Here is a 23,425-nt window from a genome sequence, read left to right on the forward strand (position 1 = left end):
GAGAGAGACAAAAAAAGCACCTTTAAGACCCAGCAAGTGCTAATGTTTTAAGCATGTTTCATTTTAAGTTTTTTTTTAAAAGAAATGTTAAATTGTGTTTGTGTCCTTTAAAATTTTATATCTCTGCTACTTAATTTTAAATAGGTACACACATGGCCCAGCCCGACAAGGTGTCATTTATGTCAGATCTGGCCCTCGAAACAAATGGGTTCGACATCCCTGCTCTAAGGCCACCGTTCTCACTCTGTGGCTCACGGAGAGCCACATTCACAATCACCCACCAAACAAAAGGTCCGCATTGACTGCCGTCGTTGACTTGAGACCCGCACCTCAGGGAGGATTCACAGTTTACCCATTCCTCCAGCAGTGCCGTTTGCAAGGTGAGAACCCCCTGCTAACCACAAGCCCCACCAAATGAGGGCCCGGCCTGTTTTCCTGAAATGCGTGGCATGTGCCACGCTGGGCAACAGAGCTCAGGAGGACCGCAAGTGGCATGCCAGAGAGCCTCAAGGGGCTCCGAAGTCGCTAAGTACCACGGCTCTGAAGTCTGTATGAGGCAGAGTGTCAAGCGTCGATATTTCTCAAAAATTCGTCTTTTATTATTGAATCAAAAGTTGCTTTATTGTAGAAACTCCATAGCTTTGTCAAGGACAGGATCCTTGGAAGTAATGACGTATACAGACTTACATAGTTACTTTATAGGATAGCTTCAAAGGATAACATACAGATGCAATTTGAGTCACGGGTTCAAAGGCTACTACATCCTATCTCTTTTATTACTAAGGAATGCAAGCTAATAAAAACATCTCCCTTTCTCACACTTTCTCTGAGAGCAGATAAGACCTGGCTGTGTGAATCTGGGGGAGAGGCACATCGCACCGTTCACAGCAAGGCTAACCTAAACATCCTTGGGCCAGATGGATTTATTACTTGCCCTTAGGTTGTAAAAGAGGCAGGGGGGGGGGAGCAGGAGAGGTTGGTGTTCTGCTCTTTGTCTTATGGACTATCATGGCACACAGAAATATGCATGCTTGACAGAAGCCAGTTTGGTGTAGTGGTTAAGTGTGCGGACTCTTATCTGGGAGAACCGGGTTCGATTCCCCACTCCTCCACTTGCAGCTGCTGGAATGGCCTTGGGTTTGCCATAGCTCTCGCAGGAGTTGTCCTTGAAAGGGCAGCTGCTGTTGAGAGCTCTCTCCGCCCCGCCCACCTCACAGGGTGTCTGTTGTGGGGGGAGGAGATATAGGAGATTGTATGCCGCTCTGATTCAGAGAAAAGGGCGGGGTATAAATCTGCAGTCGTCGTCTTCTTTTGAAACTAAAGTAGTGTGGCGTGGGGAAACTAGATCCATCCCTCTCGCTCCATATTGCCTGACTGGACATCAGTGATTTCTGAATACCTTCTTCCAGCCCTGCTGTGGTGGCAGAAGCGAATGAGGCTGAAAGCGCTTATTAAGAGAGAGGCTCACCCCTCAGGGCCACTTCTTGGGCCAAGCCACAAAGTGGACTGATTGAGGCAGCATAATGATGCGCCGCAGGGCTTGGCTCGCCCCCAACCCTCAGTGACAAAGTAGGGGCCTGGCACCTCCTTTTGGCCTGCATGTCAAGAATGGGCTCTTGCCAATATTGTATGCAGCACTGATAATAATCGTATCCAGTATTCTTGTGTAGTGCTATTTGCTCTCTAATGTCTTTGGAACGTAAGCACTCTCAGGGGTGGAATTCTAGCAGGAGCTCCTTTGCATATTAGGCCACACACCCCTGATGTAGCCAGTCCTCTAAGAGCTTACCAAAAAGAGCCTTGTAAGCTCTTGGAGGATTGGCTATATCAGGGGTGTGTGGCCTAATATGCAAAGGAGCTTCTGCTAGAATTCCACCCCTGAGTACTCTCTATACAAGGGGTGTCGAACTCATTTGTTATGAGGGCTGCATCTGAAATAAATGAGACCTTGAGGGGCCGGGCCATGTCAGCTTGGGCTGAGCCATGTCGGGCCGGGACATGTGTGTACCTATTTAAGATTAGGTAGCAAATTATGCAGATATATAAATTTTATAAAGAACACAGACAAACACAAATATATATTTTAAAAAACTTAAAACATGCTTAAAACATTAGCACTCATTGGTCTTAAAGGTGCTTTCTTTTTATCTCTCCCATGGGATCCAGGGGACTGGGCAAAGGAAGCTCTGGCTTTTTCCTTCTTTCCCCAGAGACTGGGGTCGGGGGGAAGCCTCAGTCAATAAAAGGAAGAGTGGTTAGTTCAGTAGTTCTGCAATTGAGAGAGCCTGGCAAAGCAAGCTATTTCTCCCCCCCTTTCCTTCCCGAGGGAGGAGCCTCAGCCAATGGAGAAAATAGAGGTTTTGTTCTGTAGTCCTGTGCAATTGAGCAAGCCTGGCAAAACAAGTTGTTATGCAGAAGGAAGCAAAAGAGAGGGAGAAGGAAGCAGAAGACAGCCAATTGCTCGGGGGCTTGATAGGAGCCCTCTGTGGGCCCGATTCGGCCCTCGTACTACATGTTTGACACCCCTGCTCTATACCCTGGCTACAGAAGGGCATCTCTGTGGGCTAAGAGACATTCTTTAGCACAGCTGCGAAGGTAATCTGTTACCTGTCTAGTCAGAGACACTGACCGATTTTGTACTAGGGCTTGTTCCGGATGGAGAGCCCTTTTGCCCCCGCGCTTCTCTCCGTTTTTGCACGAGCTGCCGCGGAGCTGCAAGTTGGCATGCCGCTCTCCCGCAGCAAACAAGATCCTCTGACAAGCGGTTTCTGCTTGCAGTGGGAAAGTGGCGCACCAACTCACAGCTCCACAGCAGCTCGTGCGAAAATGGAGAGAAGCGCCGGGGCAAAAGGACTCTCCACCTGGAATGAGCCACAATGCAAAATCGGTCACTAACTTTCGATTCTTCTGCACACAGTCTTGAATTGGTGTTGGGGGGCACCTGTCTGGGAATACTTTTTGAATTTTCTTCCCCCGCTAGTTTCATGCCCAGTTTGCTTATGTGATAAACAGCTGGGGTAAAGTATATATGTATGGCTTGACCTAGTGGGTCAGTTCTAACAAAGACCATCCTGACTGTGAACATGATGCTCATTTAAATAAAGCCTTATTTGGATTACTTCAAAGAGATTGAGTTAATGAGAACTGCGCAGAACTTGACACTGTACCATTGTCAGGGGACTGGTTTGGACCTGGGTCCTTGAAGTGACGGGTGCACCTTGCTTGGGGAAACAAAATACCTTGAACTGGCCCTACTCGCACCTTTTTCTCTTCTTGCTTTGTAAAGTCTTCCGGCGATCCAGTAACTGTGAGGCGAGAGCCCATTTTGCTCGACTGTAAGGATTTAGCGGATTTCTCTTTCGAAGGTTTGGTCTTTCCTGGCGTGGGAACACTGGCAGAAGAGACAGCTGAGGTGTTGAAGGTGGACGTGGTGGGCACGTTTACCGAAGGGAAGGACAAAACGGCTGCTAAATCGGGATCTTTCTTATCTGTAGGGGAGGGGGGGGGAAACAAGTTTTAGATTGCATGAGAGAAGACAATCCACACATACTGGGGAAATGGTTGTGTCTTCGTAAAAAAAAAAACCCATTAAAAATATTTGCAACAAGTAGTGAGTCAGGGGTTATTTTGTAGAAAAAGAGGTGCCAGAGCTCATTAGCACAACTCATTTGCATGTGTCACACACCCCTGACAGTGAGAGCCAGTTTGGTGTAGTGGTTAAGTGTGCGGACTCTTATCTGGGAGAACCGGGTTTGATTCCCCACTCCTCCACTTGCACCTGCTAGCATGGCCTCGGATCAGCCATAGCTCTGGCAGAGGTTGTCCTTGAAAGGGCAGCTGCTGTGAGAGCCCTCTCCAGCCCCACCCACCTCACAGGGTGTCTGTTGTGGGGGAGGAAGGTAAAGGAGATTGTGAGCTGCTCTGAGACTCTTCGGAGTGGAGGGCGGGATATAAATCCAATATCTTCTTCAAAATCCAATAAATCCAATATCTTCTTCATCTTCTTCTCTACATCACCAGAAGGTGGACTAAATTATATCAGCTCAGCATCTACCTTAAAATGTGTCTTGAATTATAATTGTCATAATAAAACCTGATTCCCATCATACTTTTAAAATTACTTTCTCCTCTGTGGCCACAGTGGCATGATGAGGATTTCCATCTGTCTGCTTTATATGTTTTGGTTATTTTCCCTTTTTTTGTGGGGAAAAATACTAGAAAGTTTGCCAAATCTTAGTCCGGTTTCCCACTCGCCTTACGCCGCTCTCATGCGAGGCTTCTGTCAGATTTCACACTATCTGCCCCGGGGGCTGCAACTAGCTTTGGCTTTTTCGTGCGGCAAACAGAAACTGGTCTTTAGAGGCCACTAGCCAAAAGCTAGTTGCAGCCCCCGGGGCAGATAGTGTGAAATCCGACAGAAGCCCCGCTGAGGAGTGTGAGAGCAGCGTAAGGCGAGTGGGAAATCGGTCTTAGCAAAATTCTGACAGGGGGGTTGAACGACGGAGCCTAGAAGCAAGTTTTTTGGGGGGAGGGGAATGTAAGAAAGAAAAAGCACAATAAAATCTAGAGGTTCCGGAGTTCCGCTTCTGTGAGCTCCTGCCCAGAATGAGCCTGCCTTTATCCCAGCTGTGGCCGCTTGCCCCTGCAGGTTGCTCCTGCAGACAGCATAGTTCACAGAAAAGCTTCTCTGTTTAAAGTTTGTCTTGTATGCATGTCATTTATGGACATATCACTCATGAACAGAAGAAGAGCCCAGCTGGTCCTTTTGTTAAGAACGTAAGAGAAGCCATGTTGCACCAGGCCAAAGGCCCATCCCGTCCAACACTCTGTGTCACACAGTGGCCAAAACCCCCAAGTGCCATCAAGAGGTCCACCAGTGGGGCTAGAAGCCTGCCACTGTGCCCCCCCTTGCACAAGAAAACAGAGCATCACTGCCCTAGACAGAGAATTCCAACAACACGCTGTGGCTAATAGCCACTGATGGACCTCTGCTCCAGATGCTTATCCAGTCCCCACTTGAAGCTGTCTATGCTTGCAGCTGCCACCTCCTCCTGTGGCAGTGAATTCCATGTGTTAATCACCCTTTGGGTGAAGAAGGACTTCCTTTTATCAGTTCTAACCCGACTGCTCAGCAATTTCATCGAATGCCCATGAGGTCTTGTATTGTGAGAAAGGGAGAAAAGGACTTCTTGCTCTACCTTCTCCATCCCATGCATCATCTTGTAAACATCTATCATGTCACCCCGCAGTTGACGTTTCTCCAAGCTAAAGAGCCCCAAGTGTTTTAACCTGTTCCAGCAGCCCATTCCGCAGAGCTCTGAAGTTGCCTCCTGGCACTGCTATTTAGAGGCTGACTGCCTCTGGATGCGGAGGTCCCTCTTTACTCATTGGGGTTAACAGCCATTGTTGGACCTCTCCTCTGTGAATCTGTCTACTCCCCTTTTAAAGCCATCTTTGCCTGCGGTCTCACACTGTGAGTAAAGGAGCATTTCCTTTTGTCCATCCTGAATCTGCTGCCTGTCATCTTCATTGGACACCCCTGAGTTCTAGTGTTTTGGGAAGAGGACGGAATGATCTCTCCATCTGCTCTCTCCTCCCTGTGCATAATTACATAAACCTCTATCATGTCCCACCCCCTCCTTAGTTGCCTCTTAGTGAGCCAGTTTGGTGCAGTGGTTAAGTGCGCAGACTCAATTATCCGGGAGAACCGGGTTTGATTCCCCACTCCTCCACCTGCTGGTGTGACCTTGGGTCAATCACAAGTTCTCGCAGAGCTGTTCTCTTAAGAGCAGTTATGGGGGAGCTGTCTCAGCCCCATCTACCTCACTGGGTGTTTGCTGTGGGGAGGGGAAGGGAAAGGAGATTGTAAGCCGCTCTGAGACTCTGAGTCAAGGGCGGGGTATAAATCCAATCTCTTCTTCTCTTAAATCCCACTCCTCCGATGCAATAGGCACATATTTGGAAGGACAGAACTATTTCACTGAGTGGGAGGAATGGTTATGTTCAGAAGGGAATTAGGTATGATAATGAGTCCGCTTGCGGAGAGGGCGGGATATAAATGCAAAGTAATAAATAAAATAAATAAATAATGCCTGTCATGGAGTGTTAGCTACTCTTGAAAAGGATTGAGCCAAGTGCGGACTGGTCCTGAACCAGCTGTGGTGATATGTATGCATATGTGCTTGGTGTGTCTCTTCAGCAGGTTATCTGGGAATGTGTGAGTCCAGTGGGCTTGGATAATTTTGGAGTAGGAGCTTTGTTTTGTTCATTTAAAAGATCCCATTGGATGGATGACGTGTTCCTAGAGAAGACTGGAGAGGCTGGTATGGCGAAAGTGGAAGAGTTCTCCATACTCTGTCCCTGGGTGTTGAGAGAGCCTTGCAAGCTGCCCTACCAGCCTTGAGGGAAGAACTGTCTGCAGCTTGAAAACTGAATCCTAAATTCGATCCGCATAATCCCGGCGGCTGAAAAATACCCTCCGTGAAGTGGTAGTTATTGTGAAAAACTGTGTTTCATTAGAACACAATAATAATTAATAACAATTGTACGTCATTGTGTGTGGTATAGCCGGGAGATCCTAAGATTGTCTGGCAGCCTGAGTGTCAAGCTCCTGTAGCATTATGCACTGCTAGGTAGTAAGCTAGACTTATTTTTGGGGCTGAGAGAGGTCTGAAGGAACTGTGGCTGACCCAAAGTCACCAGGCTGGCTTCATGTGAAGAAGTGGGGAAATCAAACCCAGCTGTCCAGATTAGGGTCCATCGCTCTTAACCACCACACCAGGTATGTCCAACAGGTAGATCGGGATCTACCAGTAGATTGCGGAGGGATCAGAGGTAGATCACCAGTTCCACTTGGTCCCATGGTTTGCTGGACAGGTGTTTGGGTTTTTCTGATGATTGTTTGGTGTGGTGGTATTTGATTATTGGTGCCAGTACGACGAATTCTTATTTTTACTTTTAGAACTGCACGTGTGGTTTTGGCATCATCCAGAGGTCTTCAGTTCCTGTTGATCTTTAATACTTTGGGACAGTGACCGTTTTGGACCAGATTCAGCCAGGGTTAACTTAGCACCCCAGCCACCCCAGTATAACGAAGATGAGTGTTCCAAAGACGAGCAAAACCTACCACTTTCATGATGAATGGGAAATGGACTACTTCTTCATCACGGTGAAATACAAGTGTTGTTGTCTACTTTGTAACACAGCTGTATCCTTGCCCAAAAAGGGTAATCTGGAGCGTCATTATAAGGCTCTGCATAGCAATAAGTTTGATGCTGATTTTCCACCCAAAAGTGAAATTGGTAAATTGAAGCTCAAAGAACTTAAATCTAAATTGGTTACACAGCAACACTTGATGGCGAAGCCATCAATGCAACCATGACATCCTTCAAGTTCAGCAGCCTGATCGCAAAGAAATGCAAACCTTTCAATGAAGGAGAATTTGTATAAGATTGTTTTCTTGAAGCAGCAGACAATCTTTTTGAAGGATTTAAGAATAAGAAAGAGATCATAGCTGCTGTTCAAGATGTACAATTGTTAAGAAATACCATCGTGCGGCGAATAGAAAAGATGTGTGGAGACACAACTGAAAAATTGTTGGAGGATCTTTCAGTTTGTGTTGCTTTCTCACTCCAACTGGATGAATCTAGACATAAGAGACATAGCCCAGTTACTAGTCTTTATCCGGATGGTTTTTGAAGACTTCAATGTTAAAGAAAAACTACTTGGAATGATTTCTTTAAAAGGGAGAGCTACTGGTCAGGAAATATTCAGCTCTTTCCATTCTTTTGTGACAAAGTGTAATCTTCCGTTGCATAAACTTGTTTCCATCACTACTGATGAAGCAAGAGCAATGACAGGTGAGGTTAACGGTTTCATAGGCCTCTGTAGACAGCATGACGACTTTCCAGATTTCCTTTTTTACCACTGCATCAATCACAAGCAAGTTTTGGCAAGCAAGAGACTAAAAAAAAAAAGACTGTCATGGACATCACTTTCAAAACTGTAAATTCAGTTCGTGGAAGACCACTTTAAAGACGGCTTTTCAATCTTACTCTTGATGAAGGGGCAGCGGAAATCATTTTGCACACAGATGTAAGGTGGCTAAGTAGGCACAAATTTCTGCAAAGATTTCGTGATCTGAATGAAATAAGAAGGTTTTTGGAGGAGAGGGGAGATGACAAAGCAGAGTTGGAAGATGAGGAGTGGTTATGTGATCTGGCATTTCTTGCTGACTTTGCAGGCGAACTAAGTGATATGAACATTGAACTACAAGGTAAAAACAAATGCATTGGCGAGATGATGAGTACAGTTTCATCCTACAAGAGCAAATTTGAGCTAATGATGCAAACAATACTTTTGATCATCTTCCTAATACGCAGGACCATCTGGGACAATATCCAAATTTTGTTTTTCAGAACGAGAAGTATGTGACAGAAATTTGCTCAGTTATCCAGGAATTCGGAAAAAAATCCTGTGACTTCCAAAGAATTGCAAAAGTTGTGGAGTACTTGTCATACCCATTCAAAGCAGATATGGACATTAAGGAAACTGCAGCTGCTAAAAATCACTCATTGAACAAAGCATCTCTTGAAAACGAAATAGTAACCCTTAAAAATGACATTTTTCTCAAGACCCGTGCTGAGCAAGAATAGTTTTGGCAGCTAGTGCCTAGAGACAAATTTCCTAATTTGAGAAGATGCAGTGAAGCTGTACACTCCTGTTTCGGTTCAACTTATTTGTGTGAATCTGCATTTTCCCATCTGAAAATGACGAAGAGTACACAGCGTTCCAACATGACAGATGAACATCTCCAGGATTCCCTGAGACTGGCCCTCATGCAATATTCACCCAACTTCAAAAAGCTGGTGGATGAAATGCAGGCTCAGACGTCTCGCTAATTAGCAAGAGCGAAGTTTTAAAGATTGCGCAAGATCAGCCTGGATCAATACTTGACCTGCATTTAACACAAATGACTCAATAAAAGTTAAAGAAAGTTATTAAGACAGTTAAAGAAAGTTATAACAATAAAAATTTAAGAAAAACTGTTCGCAGTTCTTTCTGGATCTTTGTCTCTCTGTTTTGCTTTTGCTGATTTTGCTTACCAGTAAATGACAGACGGTGCATTGTAAATGGGGGTGGGTGGGTTAAAATCTAACTTGAAACTTTGGTGGGTTAAAATCTAACTTGAAACTAATTTGAAACTTAATTTTCATGGTGGTACATCACCAGCACTTTTGTCCAGGAAAAAACAGATCACGACCTGTTCGACGTTGGACATGCCTGCACTACACCATACTGACTCTATTGGAACGTAATACAGAACAGAAGTCTGGTAAGAAAGAGTTTACAACTGGAAACAGCTCAAGGTGGGCAGCTGTGTTAGTCTGTCTGAAGCAGCAGGAAAGAGCAAGAGCCCAGGAATTGTTAATTTTAATTGTTTGAAATTGTTTTATTGTCTGGGTTTGACTGTTGTGAGCCGCCCTGAGCCTGCTCCGCCGGGGAGGGCGGGATATAAATGCGAGCAATAAATAAATAAAGGCCAAAAAAAAAATTGTGGCAGGAGAAGAGCTTGTGTTAGTCACTGCCAAGGTTCCCTCTAAGCCAGGGGGGGGCCAAACTTGCTTAATGTAAGAGCCACAAAGAATAAACGTCAGGTGTTTGAGAGCCGCAAGACGGGGACGTCAAACGTTTGAGAGCCGCAAGACATGAATGCCAGGCGTCTGAGAGTCACAAAACATGATCGTTAGATGTTCAAGAGCCGGGAGGGAGGGAGGAAGGGAAAGAAGGAAGGAAGAAAAATAGATGGGGAGGGTGAGAGGTGGAAAGAAAGAAACTTTAACTTTAAATGCCTTCTTCAAGTTGCCAGCTGGCTAGGTTTGGAGAACTGATTTTTAAGAGACAGATGCCTTCTCCAAGTCAGCTGACGGGACAGTGGGGGCTTCAAGAGCCACACAATGTGTGTGAAAGAGCCACATGTAGCTCCCGAGCCTCAGTCTGGCCACCTCTGCTCTAAGCCATGGAGTCTTGTCAGCAAAAAATTTACTTTGTGAGCTGCTGGCATTTCGGGAGCAACTGCATCAATTAGTTTGCTCTGGGGTCATTCTTCCTGAGCTAAGACCAAAACGTGTGAGCCGGAGGCCCCCCCCCCCCCCGCCGCTGCCCTCCTTCCACCTGGAAGGGAGGTGGAACAAAACCAGCAGTTCTGCACCGGCCCCCTGGCTTCACTTCACTACACAGCAACCGGCTGGCTTCAATTCGCCTCTCTTCTGATTGGTGTGCAGATGCTGGCTCGGCTTTGCCAATTGGAAGGAAGATGAAGCAAAGCTACTGGCTGCTGTGCAATTGGGGCATTTGCCTAGGGCACCAGGAGGCAGGGAGTGCCCAATTCGGTGCCCCCCCCCGGCCTCATGCCATAGGCAAATGTCTAATTTGGCTAGTGGCAGAGCCAGCCCTGGCTGGAGGCTAAAAATCTGTGAGCTAGCTCATGCTAATTCAGCTTAGAGGGAACACAGGTCACTGTCCACTTTTTCAGGTACAACTGGAACTCGAAAAGTTTCTTCGTCTTGCTTGTCTTACCTGGGGCTTTTCCGTCAGGTCCGTAGCAACTGAAAGACAGATGAATATCATTTTCTAAGGTGGCAGAAAACGATCCAAATTTACTCACATCTTTATCTTGATCTACTGGTTTTTCTACAAGGGAGGAAAAAGAAGAAGTCAAAGCTAAATCCGTATTTAAGATTAAAACAGTTAGTTTCCTATAACCGGAATAGTTCTTTCCATGGACCGTCACACACAAGAAGAAGAAGAAGAAGAAGAAGATATTGGATTTATATCCCGCCCTCCACTCCGAAGAGTCTCAGAGCGGCTCACAATCTCCTTTATCTTCCTCCCCCACAACAGACACCCTGTGAGGTGGGTGGGGCTGGAGAGGGCTCTCACAGCAGCTGCCCTTTCAAGGACAACCTCTGCCAGAGCTATGGCTGACCCAAGGCCATGCCAGCAGGTGCAAGTGGAGGAGTGGGGAATCAAACTCGGTTCTCCCAGATAAGAGTCCGCACACTTAACCACTACACCAAACTGGCTCTTCAATCCAACAGGAGCACAAGCCTTCAATCCAACAGGAGCTCACAGGAGTGCAGCTCCTGAACCTTTCTCCCCCCCTCACCTACCTTGTTCATTGAATGGTAGGTGCAGCTGCATAACAATTCCTGGATTAGGAGAGCAGGCAGCTAGCTAGCCACCAGGAGCTTTGCCACACCCCCAGAAGCCCTCATTAACCCCTGGAGAAGCCCGTGACAACCTTGCTCCACTTATGTGAGTGGCTTGCTGACCTTTTGACTGGGGAGTGTGGCCAAGGTGAGCCCTGGGAGAGCGAGATCTGCTTGGTCTGGCTGGATCTCTAGACAGCCCAAGCAGGCCTCGCTCACTCAGGGCTCTCCTTTCTTGCATCAGGTTGCTTTTAGTGTGGGGTGGTGGTGGCATATGCTAATGAGTTATGCTAATGAGCTCCACCACCTATTTTTCTACAAAACGTCCCCTGGTCACACATATACATGTGTTGATATTTTCCAATATCCCGATATTGGAAAATAATGCGAATTCCTAGACAAGAAGAGTTTTTACAAAAACTGCTTGAAAGCAGAAATGGACTTCCTTTCAGGGAGATTGAAAGAAGGAAATGTACAAGCGTGTAAAGAAACGTGGCAACCTTTGTACGATTGGTTAAAAATGTCACGATACTTTATTTATAGAGATAAACGACAATAAGGGGGGGGGAAATATATAAAAAAAGGAAAAGATAAATAAGGAAAAAGTTCATAATAAGTTAGAAATTGAAAAAAGACTAATAGACTACAAATAAATATATTGTATTATCAACATAGAATAACATAGATTAACAGCAAATGTATTGCGACTAACTAATTTCAACCTTCATTCTCCAGTATATTGTTCTGTTTCATTATTCTGCGTTGTTCGTCTTTTTGTTGTTGTTGTTTGCGTTTATTGTCATATCTATATTGTTACTAAAAAACTATAAATTGTTAGACATGTGTTGATAACCCATTGTTCATTACTAGATGAGCGAACATGCCAGGTCAGTGTAAATTACACACAAGAATCCCCACCTACTCTGCTCCCATCCCACTGTTCGCTATGGCAATTCAAGAAGGATTCATGAATGAAAATTTTCTCATCTAGCATTACCTGTTGAACAAACCTGGTTCATGATTAGTGTGTACATTTTTGCTCCTCCCAGGTGCTGTTATTCCACTCTGGGGCTATCATTCCAGCCCCAGAACACCTCTGCTACTCCCAGTAGGGTTGCCAGGTTCGATCGTCATGCTGGCAGAGGGGTTGGGGGCGGGGTGTGATGTTCCGGGGTGGGCGGGGATGTCGTGCAATGTGCCTACATCACTCGTAAGTGATGTAGGCATGCTGGTGACATCGGGGGTGAAACTCTATGGGCAAAAAAATCACCCTCAAATCATGGACTCAGACCACCTAGTGACCAGTCTTCCTGGATAGCAAACACTTGAAATCTGTCTTTGAAACGAACAGGATATGACACAATGCCCTCTGTTCAGTAAGGGGTGGTGAACAGGGATGGGCACGAACTGAAGTTTGAATCACAATTTGTGCCCAAAAGGGCTGATTCTCGGTTCATTCTGAATCGATTCAGATACTCTTGCTACACACGACTGGCAAAACAAAGTGGCTTTTTTTTCAGTGGGTCATCTGTATCGTCATTGGTGGGGGATCCTCCCCGTGCGCCGCGATGTGCCTGGTGTGCTGACGTCACCTAGAAGTGATGCTGTCACGCTGGGCGTATCGCCCTGGCAAATGAACCAACGAACCACAATTCGTTCAGAAAAACAAAGGCATGAAACGAACCACCGATTCAGGCAAACCAATGAACCATGAAACGAACCACCATTTTTGTGCCCTGCGCCCATCCCTAGCAGGGAACCCTTTCATGTGAAGTCCAACATTTCACATCCAGCCTCTCAGTGGAGCTGAACATCCTGGAGTGGAATGTAAACAAGCAGTAGCCACACCTGCTGTGGGAATCCTTCCATAAAACATGACCGAGCACCCTTCTCCTGAAAGTTGCTTCTGCAGGAACCCGAAGAGTCCATGCAGTCACGATGGACAAAAACAGAGAACATCACCCACATAACTCTCCTTCAAACATCCTCCAAGGATTCAGTGCTCTGAACCGCACTATCATCTTGGCTTTGAAGACAGAATAAGAAACCTCTTTTCTACCTGGACAGAGTAGCCCAGGGGTGGCCAAACTGTGGCTTGGGAGCCACGTGTGGCTTTTTCACACATATTGTGTGGCTCTTGGAGCCCCCACCGCCCCGCCAGCCACCTTGGAGAAGGCATTTGCCTCTTTGAATCACTTCACCAAGCCAAGCCAGCCGGGGGGTTTGGAGAATGATTTAGTTAAAAGTTGCTTTCTTTCCACCTTTCCCTTCCCCAATCTATTTGTCTTCCTTCCTTCCTTCCTTCCTTCCTTCCTTCCTTCCTTCCTTCCTTCCTTCCTTCCTTCCTTCCTTCCTTCCTCCTTTCCTTCCTCCCTCCCTCCTTTCTTTCCTTCCTTCCTTCCTTCTGCCCACCTCATGGCCCTCAAATGTCTGACGTTTATTCTTTGTGGCTCTTATGTTAAGAAAGTTTGGCCACCCCTGGAGTAGCCCTAGGAATATTTCACCCTGTGATGAAAACCTAAACACAGAATGTGAGAGCTGGAGTGTTCTGGTTTTTTTACACTATTCAAAAGCTTTAGTGACATCTTAAGTAGCGTCCTACTTTTGCTCTGCAGTGTTTTGACTTGGCTTGAAGCAGAGAGCTGGCCAAATCAGTTCCCGTGGCCAGTGGGATTGTACATGTGAAAAATGCAGCATTTCCTATGCACTGAAATGGTCCCCAGTTTCAAAATTCTTCATGCGGGATCCACTGGCCTTTGCAGATACTCCACATTGGGAGGGGAGGGGAGGGGAGGGATTTTTTCCTTCTGAAATTTGAGCCCTGGAGCATTCATCTCAATACTTAACCATTTCAGGGCGCCCCCTCCACCGAGGGGAAAAGCGAATATAATTATTTCCTAAAGAGCTGATGTCTTTCCAGTTTTCTGGGAAACAGTTTAGGTGCACAAGTTCATACTTATAGCTATTGGTGTCAAGCAACATCTCCGGAGGCCTAGTGGTACCTCTACGTTTGACTAGCTAGGATGTCACAGCAAACTATGTCACTGTGTACCAGGAAGACATTGATGGGTATACATTTTTTTTTTTTTTAGCAGCGGGTTGACATGTGAAAAAAGAGCCCCGTGGCGCAGAGTGGTCAAGCTGCAGTACTGCAGTCGGAGCCCTCCGCTCACGACCTGAGTTCGATCCCAGCGGAAGCTGGTTCAGGTAGCCGGCTCCAGGTCGACTCAGCCTTCCATCCTTCCGAGGTCGGTCAAATGAGTCAAATGGGGAAGTGTAGGTGACTGGGGAAGGCGATGGCAAACCACCCTGTAAAAAAGTCTGCCGTGAAAACATTGTGAGAGCAACGTCACCCCGGTGTCGAAAACGACTGGTGCTTGCAGAGGGGACTTTTCTTTTTTCCTGACGTGAATTGGACAGATCAGATCACGCCGGCGTAGAGCCAAGTACATCAACCTATTACGCTTGAAAGCTTTTTTCCCACCGGAGCCCACAGGAGCAGAACTTCGCCTGGGCTGACCAGGGCTCCCTTTGGCCCAACCCGTCACGCAACAGCCACGAGCTCCCAGGCCAGGCAGTGTGGCCTAATACGGAAATGAGCTCCTGCCGGGCTTTTTCTACAAAAAAAGCACTGATATGCTTGATATATCTAGCAGTGACTCCTTAACCCACCTGGCTCAGTTTGTTGCTCTTCCAGGGAGTGGCTGCTTCCTTGATCATCTTTGCTCTCTTTCGGAATTTCCTTGGGGTCTATGATATGAACGAAGAAGTTGTGGTTGTCCTTCGCCACCTTCACTTTGACAAAAGTGGATCCTGGGAGAATAAAGGAAGCAGGGAAAACAGCCAGCGTCAGAACGGTTACCAAAACGTGGGCGAGATCCATGCAACGGAAACAAAATATTACTAGTTGCTTGAGCGTATATCGAGGAAATTAGTTTGCAAATGGATGGATTGACATGCCGGCTGCAGTGACCTATTCCACATGCGTTTCTCTAACTAAGCGATCAAAATCTGAGAGCAAAATATCTAGAGTAGAAGGTAAAATTATATAGTACATGTGGGGGACTTGTGAAGACCTGTAGGAGAGGGGAAATCCCCTCCGCTATTTCTGGTCCCCTGGGCTTCCTCCTCCTCCTCCTCTCTGGTCCTCCTTGCAGGTGGGCTGGGGTCTGGGTGTGGATCTCTGCTGCTCCCTCTGCCTCTCCTGCCTGTGTGGAGTGACAATGCCAAGGAGCCGCAACACACACAAGGTGTCCCTGCCCCCGTCACCCCCAAACCACTCAGAGTTGTTAGCCAACCTTGCCCCCATCACCCCCAAACCACTCAGAGTTGTTGCCTCCAGTGTGCCGTGTGCAGTTCTCCAGGGGGAAGACTTTTCATGAGAGTTCTCCCCCCTCCCCCCCCCAAGAAAAAAACACGGATCCCTGTTGCTGCCAAGACTTTCCCTGGGGGGACGGGGACGGGCAGGGACTCCCTTCCAAAAGCCAAAGCCATCTGTGAGCAAGACTGCTCCTATTGTTCTGCCCCAGCCCAGACCTGCTGCCGCAAACCCCTCCCCCCCACATGGTGCCCTCCCCACCATCCTACCATCTCACAGTTTCCTCTCCCTTATCTCTTCTGTCACGTGGTCCCCCCCACCCCTTGCATACTTTCCTCTCCCCAGCAGCCAATCCTTATGTTGTATACTGGTCCTGATTGAAGACTGTAATGGGCGTTCCTGCCAGGCTCATTGGAGCCCGACGAACGGAGCTTGGGGACTTGGGAACAATGGGCAGCAGGATCCAAATCCCTGCTGCCCTGCACCAATCACAGGCCCCCTGCTGGTTTGAACTATCCAATAACGTGCTTGTGCGGGAACGCAGACCTGTCTAGAGTTGACCACGTCGGCCCAGTTTGGAGTCTCTCAGCAGAACAGCCGCCACCATGCTGTATCGCAGGAGTGGCCAACAGTAGCTCTCCAGATGTTTTTTGCCTACAACTCCCATCAGCCCCAGACAGCATGGCCAATGGCTGGGGCTGATGGGAGTTGTAGGCAAAAAAAAAACATCTGGAGAGCTACTGTTGGCCACCCCTGCTGTATCGAATAAAGAGCTGTTTGTCACTGCTACCTCGTCTCATCGATGCTTAGAACCCACTATATTATACCTTACCTCCCTCCAGTCACCATAATGTCACTTCAGTTTTTGGCGGCCTTGAATATCACTCTCAGGTTGCTGGCAAATGCCATTATGAGCCCCACATGACTGGTGGTTTCGGGACTTACCTGCAACTGCTCACAGGGGCTTTTGTACCAAGTAAATCACATAGATTGCCTTGCTGTAATCGTTATGAGGGATGGGCACAGACTCAAACCTGAGCCAGTGTCCGAGCCGGACTTTGCTTGGTTCGAGGTTCACTCCCTGAGGTTCAGGGAAGGTGCCTTTCCCTGAACACACAGAGCTTCTCAGTTCAGCTCAGTTTGGCTCGCATGTTCGGCCTGACAAAAGTCATGAGCCCTGATGAGGAGCTGGAAGGGTTAACAGACCTGGAAGAGTTGCCAGCCAGTTCCTCAGCTGAACAAACAGCAGCTGGCCCATCAATCACTCTCCAGGCACTAGTGTCAGCTGTTGACGATCAATCTCCTCCAAGCTCTCCTCCTCCCATCTCAAGAGTTCGAAGCAGGCTCCGGAAAGAACTTTCAGAGCGAGGACACGAGGCATGCCGAGGCTTCAGATCTCTCAGCCCTGAGTTCTAGCAGAGTCACTGCCGCCCAGGGAGCAGGCTGATTGAGACTCCCATATAGCTCCCACCCAGGACCTGGTAACCTTGTGGAAGCAACAAGTCTATTCTCTGGCTTGCATCCACGCTCCTTCCTGATCCTGACCTGCTTGATTCCCTTGGCACCCTGACCTTTTTGGCTTTTGGCCATTGACTTCTGATTCCGGTTTGTGATTCTGCATTGGTGACTTGGCTCCTGCTTGACTTCCTGAACTTTGACCTTGGACTGGCTTTGGACTCCTGCCCTCCTGCACCCGGAGAACGTGACAACAAGTGTGCACCACTTCTGGCTGGCATCAGGCCCTGCCCTGGTGCACCTGTATCATCGGGAAGCAACACTAGAGCATCGTGATGTGCTTGTTTCACTTCCAGGTTAACACGGATGTGCCAGGGGTGGGGCCCATCGCTACCCAGAAGTGGCATGAGCGTGTTGGGGAGCTGACGTGTGTGCATCTCTTCTGGATGATGCAGGAGAACCAGGGGTAGGGCCCTGACACCACCCAAGCTGTTTTGGGTTTGGGGGTTCAGTTCGGGGGGCCCTGGTTCGTTAGCCCCAGACCAAACCAGGCTGTTCCAGTCTGTGCCCATCTCTAACCATTATAGTAACCCTCAATGCTATTATCTGCAAGCTGCTGACCGAAGGCTGAGAAAGTGTGCCTTGCCCAAGGTCCATTTACAAGTTCATGGCATAGTTCCAGTGTATGACTTCCTAATTCACAGCTCACCAGCTATGCCACCATCAGCTCACCAACTATATTCAGAAAACACTACTTAAAATCAGTGGTGGAATTCTAGCAGGAGCTCCTTTGCATATTACGCCACACACACCCGATGTAGCCAATCCTCCAAGAGCTTACGAAAAAGAGCCTTGAAAGCTCTTGGAGGATTGGCTACATCTGGGGTGTGTGGCCTAATATGCAAAGGAGCTCCTGCTAGAATTCCACCCCTGCTTAAAACTGTGACACATTTTGTATCATCAATGCTGATTTTCACTGCCCGCATATTACACAATGCAGGAAAGTATAAAAGAATCACCTTTTACAAACGTTATCTTTTCTACCTGGATTTGCCCTCCATCCGAAGGGAAGAGATACTGAGTAGTCCCTGTCACTTGAATGGGGTTCTCTCCCATATTATATCCAAGAAACTAAGGAATGAAAAGTTATAGGAAAATGGAGTCACCAAGTTGGAATGATTCAAATGGCCAGTTTGAAAAGGTCAGATCAGACATAGATACTTGTTGCTACTGGACCCCACCCGGTGATGGGCTGATGATTCACATGGTACATAGTCCTTGAGAATGAGACAGATCACTTCGCTAGAGTTAATGAACCTGCTGCTTCCTTTGCATTTGGGAGTTGGGGATAATACGTTGTTGATAATATTGTTGAGCTCAAGATGATGTTTATGGCCCAGAAGTAGAATTTTGGGGGACATTTTGGGCTATAGTGGGGCAGGGGAGATGAGATTAAGTCCCATTCCACAGGCAGGAAACCCCTTCCATTAGTGGAAATCACAGCTGGATCCAACCCACTGCCCTTGCTCTCAGTTGACTTTGCCCACATTGGTTATATAAGTGTAGTAGTATAATCCCCTTCAGTATATGATCCCTATCTGGCTTGAAATGCTCATGTGACTAATTTAGGAAGGAGGGGGAAAAGGCAATTTGAAGATAAAATGGTACCAGCAACAGACAGGGGGGAAAAACCCAGAATCAAACAAAATCAATAAAGGTGGATTTTCTTTCAATTAAAGAGTACTGGAAGCACCATTTGGGGTCCAAACCTTTAAAAGGAAACTTACTCAGCACAGTTCAAAAATTAAGCAGTCATTTACCAGTGTTTTTAGTTACTTGCCACCGTGGCCAACTAATTTTTGTCACCTTTTCATTCAAAATATTTAAAAAAATAAAAAATAAAATGCTGAGATGCTGGTGAACTCTCTCCGGCACCGAAACACACCCGGTCCCAGGGGTGGAATTCTAGCAGGAGCTCCTTTGCATATTACACCACACACCCCTTTGCATATTACGCCACACACCCCTGATGTAGCCAATCCTTCGAGAACTTACGAGGCTCTTTTTGGTAAACTCTTGGGAGGATTGGCTACATCAGGGGGTGTGTGGCCTAATAGGCAAAGGAGCTCAGGTTAGAATCCCACCCTGCCTAGTCCCAGTTCAAGAACTGACAGAAACCAGCGCAACATATGAACATATGAAGCTGCCTTCTACTGAATCAGAGCCTGGGTCCATCAAAGTCAGTCTTGTCTACTCAGACTGGCAGCGGCTCTCCAGGGTCTCAAGCTGAGGTTTTTCACACCGGCTGGAGATACCAGGGATTGAACCTGGGACTTTCTGCTTACCAAGCAGATGTTCTAGCATTGAGCTACTGACCCTCTCCTAATAATACTTGAGCATATATGAACATATGAAGCTGCCTTCTACTGAATCAGACCCTCAGTCCATCAAAGTCAGTCTTGTCTACTCAGACTGGCAGCGGCTCTGCAGGGTCTCAAGCTGAGGTTTTTCACACCTATTTGCCCAGACTCTTTTTAGTTGGAGATGCCGGGGATTGAACCTGGGACCTTCTGCTTCCCAAGCAGATGCTCTACCACTGGGCCATCGTCCTTCCCCTAACAACCACATTGTCTTGGAAGCTTTCCACAGAGGAGTACGTAGGTTAGGTCTAGAGGCCTGGATCCAACCTTGTGTATTCCGTAATGTGCGAAGAAGTAAACTCTGATGGTACGTGCATTTTGCTCACAGTCTTTGGAGAGGCAAAGGACTAGGCTTGCCAGCCTCCAGGTGGGACCTGGAGATTTGGAATCCCACCTGAGCTCCAGATGACCAAGATCAGTTTCCTTGGAGAAAAAAGGCAATGCACCTTGCTAAGATCCCTTCCCTCCCCATACCCTGCCTCTTCAAGCTCCAACCCCAAGATCTCCATAGGAAGACTTTTTTAGTAGCATATTAGGCCACACCCTCCTGATGTAGCCAATCCTCCTGGAGCTTACAGTATGCCCTGTAAAAAGAATCCTGTAAGCTCTTGGAGGATTGGCTACATCAGGGGTGTGTGGTCTAATATGCAAAGGAGTTCCTGCTACAAAGGAATCCCTGTCCATAGGGTTGCCATTCCCCAGGTCCGGGCAGGGAATCCCCCGTTTTTGGGGGCTTCTGCCCGCTGCCAGCCACATGGCCTTCAGGGACAATCCCACCACCAAACAGTGATGTTCCCATAAGATGTCCCTGATGTGATGATGTCAAGTGACATTGCGCTGGGGATGTCACGTGGCGATGCTTTGTTTTCTGGGCAAAACTGTGGTTTGATGCCAATTTTACCGTAGAGTTTTGCCCCAAAAACCAGAGTGCCGGCCCTGATGTCACAGACGTGATGATGTCACTTCCGGGTGACATCAATGTATTGTGCAACATCCTGGCCGTTCCCAGAACTCTCCCTGAATTCCCCCACTGATGTGAAGAGGGGGCCTGGCAACCCTAGATCTCCATGTTTTCCCAGCTCTGAGCTGCCAACCCTATTTAGGACACAGTTTGACTAACTGCGTGAGGAAGTCCCGGTCTGAGCAGGGATGTCAAACTCATATGTTACGAGGGTCAGATCTGACATAAATGAGGCCTTGTCGGGCTGGGCCGTGCGTGTCATAAAATGTAGCAGAGATGCAGACTTTATAAAGCACACAGACAATCACAAAGATTTTTTAGAAGCTTAAAATAAAAACACGCTTAAAATATTAGCACTCATTGGTCTCAAAGGTGCTTTCTTTGGGTCTCTCTTGTGCAATCCAAGGATCTGGGCAAAGGAAGTTCTGGCTCTTTCCTTCCTTCCCCAGGGGACCAGACGTGGGAAGAGCCTCAGCCAATAGAAGGAAGAGAGGTTTGGCTCAGTAGCTCTGCTGTGGGATTGAGAGATCCTGGCTAACCAAGTTATCCCTCCCCCTCCTTCCTCCCTAAGGGAAGAGCCTCAGCCAATGGAGAAGATAGAGGCTTTGCTCTGTAGCTCCTGGGCAATTGAGTAAGCCTGGCAAAGCAAGCTGTGAGGCAAAAGGAAGCGAGAGAGAGGGAAAAGGAAGCAGATGACATCCAGTTGCTTGGGGGCCTGATTTGGTCCCCGGGCTGCATGTTTGACACTTCTGCCATCCCATATGAAAAAGAGCAGTCCCACTCTAATGGGGAACGAGCAGTCATGAATTGCCTTACCTCGTAAGTCTTGGCAGGGGGAGGAAGAGGAGGAGGAATAATCTGTTTACTCTGTTTCTGCAACTTTGCCTGATCTTCAGGCTCTGGCGATTTATTTGACTCTGGAGATTTAGAGGGCGATTTGGATTTGTCCTTGGATGTTTTCTTCTTAGAAGTCTTTCCTTCTTCGGGGATAGGCGCCTCCTTACCCTGGCCCTTTTTTTTGCCACCAGCTTTTTCCTTCTTCTCGGCTTTTTTGAGTTCTTTCAGCCGTTCTTCTTCCAGCAGCCGTTCCTGCTCTTCCTTCCAAGCCTGAATAAAAGGTTTAAAAAAATAAAATAAATAAAAATTCAGTTAATTCCCCGTCTGTTTCACTGGATTTCCCCACATTCTCCTTTACTCGCTGTTAAGTTCCTGTTTCTTCGGGGTTTCTTCCCAGTTTAGCTTTAATATTGAAGATATAGTTTTGCTACCATATGTTACTAATAAAAATTGTAACATCTAGCATTAATATTGAATTGACCACTAGGGGGAGCAAAACATGAGCGGTACAGGACACCCTCCCCCCCTCCCTGGAAGAAACAGGAACAACAGCAAGAAAAAGGAGAATGTGGAAAAGACCAGTGTGGAGGAGGAGAAGAAGAAGAAGGAGGAGGACTGCAGATTTATATCCCGCCCTTCTCTCTGAATCAGAGACTCAGAGTGACTTACAATCTCCTATATCTTCTCCCCCCACAACAGACACCCTGTGAGCAATGTTCCCTCTAAGCTGCATAGTCATGTGAGCAAAAATTTTACTTTTTGAGCTACTGGCATTAAAGTTGTGAGCTACTGGCATTAAAGTTGTGAGCTACTACATAAATTAATGTGCTCTGGGGTCATCCTTCTGGAGCTAAGACAAAAAATCTGTGAGCTAGCTCACGCCAACTCAGCTTAGCGGGAACACTGCCTGTGAGGTGGGTAGGGCTGAGAGGGTTCTCACAGCAGCTGCCCTTTCAAGGACAACCTCTGCCAGAGCTATGACTGACCCAAGGCCATTCCAGCAGCTGCAAGTGGAGGAGTGGGGACTCAAACCTGGCTCTCCCAGATAAGAGTCTGCACACTAAACCACTACACCAAACCGGCTCTCTAATTGCTGCTTTGAGGGTTCTATACCTCACGGTTCTGTTTAAAAGTTTTCCTTTTTTTTTTAAGCACCTTACACATTGGGGCCCATGAATGTTATTAGTTTCAGAAAATAGAATGGTCTTGGATCCCATGGAAAATCTCTACTAAAGGATGGGAATCGTTGTCAGCAGAGTGGGACTTCTTTTGTCCTCTCCTGCTGCGGTCCGAAATAGCACTCCTGGAGAAGAAGAAAAGAAGAGGAGAGGAGATCGGATTTATACCCCACTCTTCACTATCCAAAGGAGTCTCAGAGTGGTTTCCAATCTCCATTCCCTTCTCCTCCTCGCAACAGGCACCCTGTGAGAGAGGTGGGGCTGAGAGCTCTGAAAGAACCTGCACTTTCCAGCAGTTGCGTGTGAAGGAGTGGGGGATCAAACCCGGTTCTCCCAGATAAGAGTCCGCACACCTCACCACTGCACCAAAATCCATTAACAGCACAAGGGGAGGTCAAAAGTCTAAAATGGGAAGGGAGGGGATGACATAAAACCCCCTTCCGTTTGTGGAAATTTCCCACTGGATTCAGTGCACGATAAGCATTCCTGTTGAAGCACGACTGAATGCAGGGCTGGCCCTAGGGTGCGCAGTGCCCTAGGCAGACCCGCTGCCTGCCACCCCTCTCCTTCCAATTGGAAGGGGGGTGGAGCAAAGCCAGCAGTTCTGCACCAGCCCACTGGCTTCGCTTTCCCAGCTCCCTTCCAAGCCAGCAGCGATGCACCAACTGGTTGGCTTCAATTCCCCTCCTTTCTGATTGGTGTGCTACTGCTGGCTTTGCTTCACCTCCCTTCCAACTGCGATGCAGCAACCGGCTGGCTTCAATTTGCCTCCTTTCCGATTGGTGTGCTACTGCTGGCTTCGCTTTGCCTCCAATTGGAAGGGAGATGAAGCAAAGCAACCGGCCGCTGGGCAACTGGACATTTGCCTATGGCACTGTGGGGGGGGGAAGCACCCGATTCAGTGCCCCCCTGGCCCAGTGCCGTACGCGAATGCCTAATCCGCCTAGTGGCAGGGCCGGCCCTGACTGAATGGAAACTGCATATTTTAGTTGTATTCAGGTAAAGTCCAGTGCCCACATTAGTTCGTTGCAGAAAAAAAACACCGA

The 23,425-nt window shown here is 47.5% G+C and overlaps 2 protein-coding genes across 2 annotated transcripts in view; one reads left to right on the forward strand and one right to left on the reverse strand.

Annotated features, from left to right (window-relative positions):
* WDR3 (WD repeat domain 3) overlaps nucleotides 1-23,425 on the forward strand; it is a 418,951-nt gene that overhangs the window by 140,421 nt on the left and 255,105 nt on the right. The window lies entirely within an intron of this gene.
* SPAG17 (sperm associated antigen 17) overlaps nucleotides 1-23,425 on the reverse strand; it is a 154,037-nt gene that overhangs the window by 65,038 nt on the left and 65,574 nt on the right. The window contains exons 21-25 of the mRNA XM_060236319.1: nucleotides 21,181-21,471; nucleotides 18,003-18,114; nucleotides 14,883-15,023; nucleotides 10,579-10,692; nucleotides 3,262-3,488 (exon numbers count right to left, since the gene is read on the reverse strand). Coding sequence (XP_060092302.1) covers nucleotides 3,262-3,488; nucleotides 10,579-10,692; nucleotides 14,883-15,023; nucleotides 18,003-18,114; nucleotides 21,181-21,471 — 885 coding nt within the window. The remainder of the gene's footprint in view (nucleotides 1-3,261; nucleotides 3,489-10,578; nucleotides 10,693-14,882; nucleotides 15,024-18,002; nucleotides 18,115-21,180; nucleotides 21,472-23,425) is intronic.

The sequence above is a fragment of the Heteronotia binoei genome, chromosome 4 (assembly GCF_032191835.1).
Source record: "Heteronotia binoei isolate CCM8104 ecotype False Entrance Well chromosome 4, APGP_CSIRO_Hbin_v1, whole genome shotgun sequence".
In the NCBI taxonomy this organism is placed as follows: Eukaryota; Metazoa; Chordata; class Lepidosauria; order Squamata; family Gekkonidae; genus Heteronotia; species Heteronotia binoei.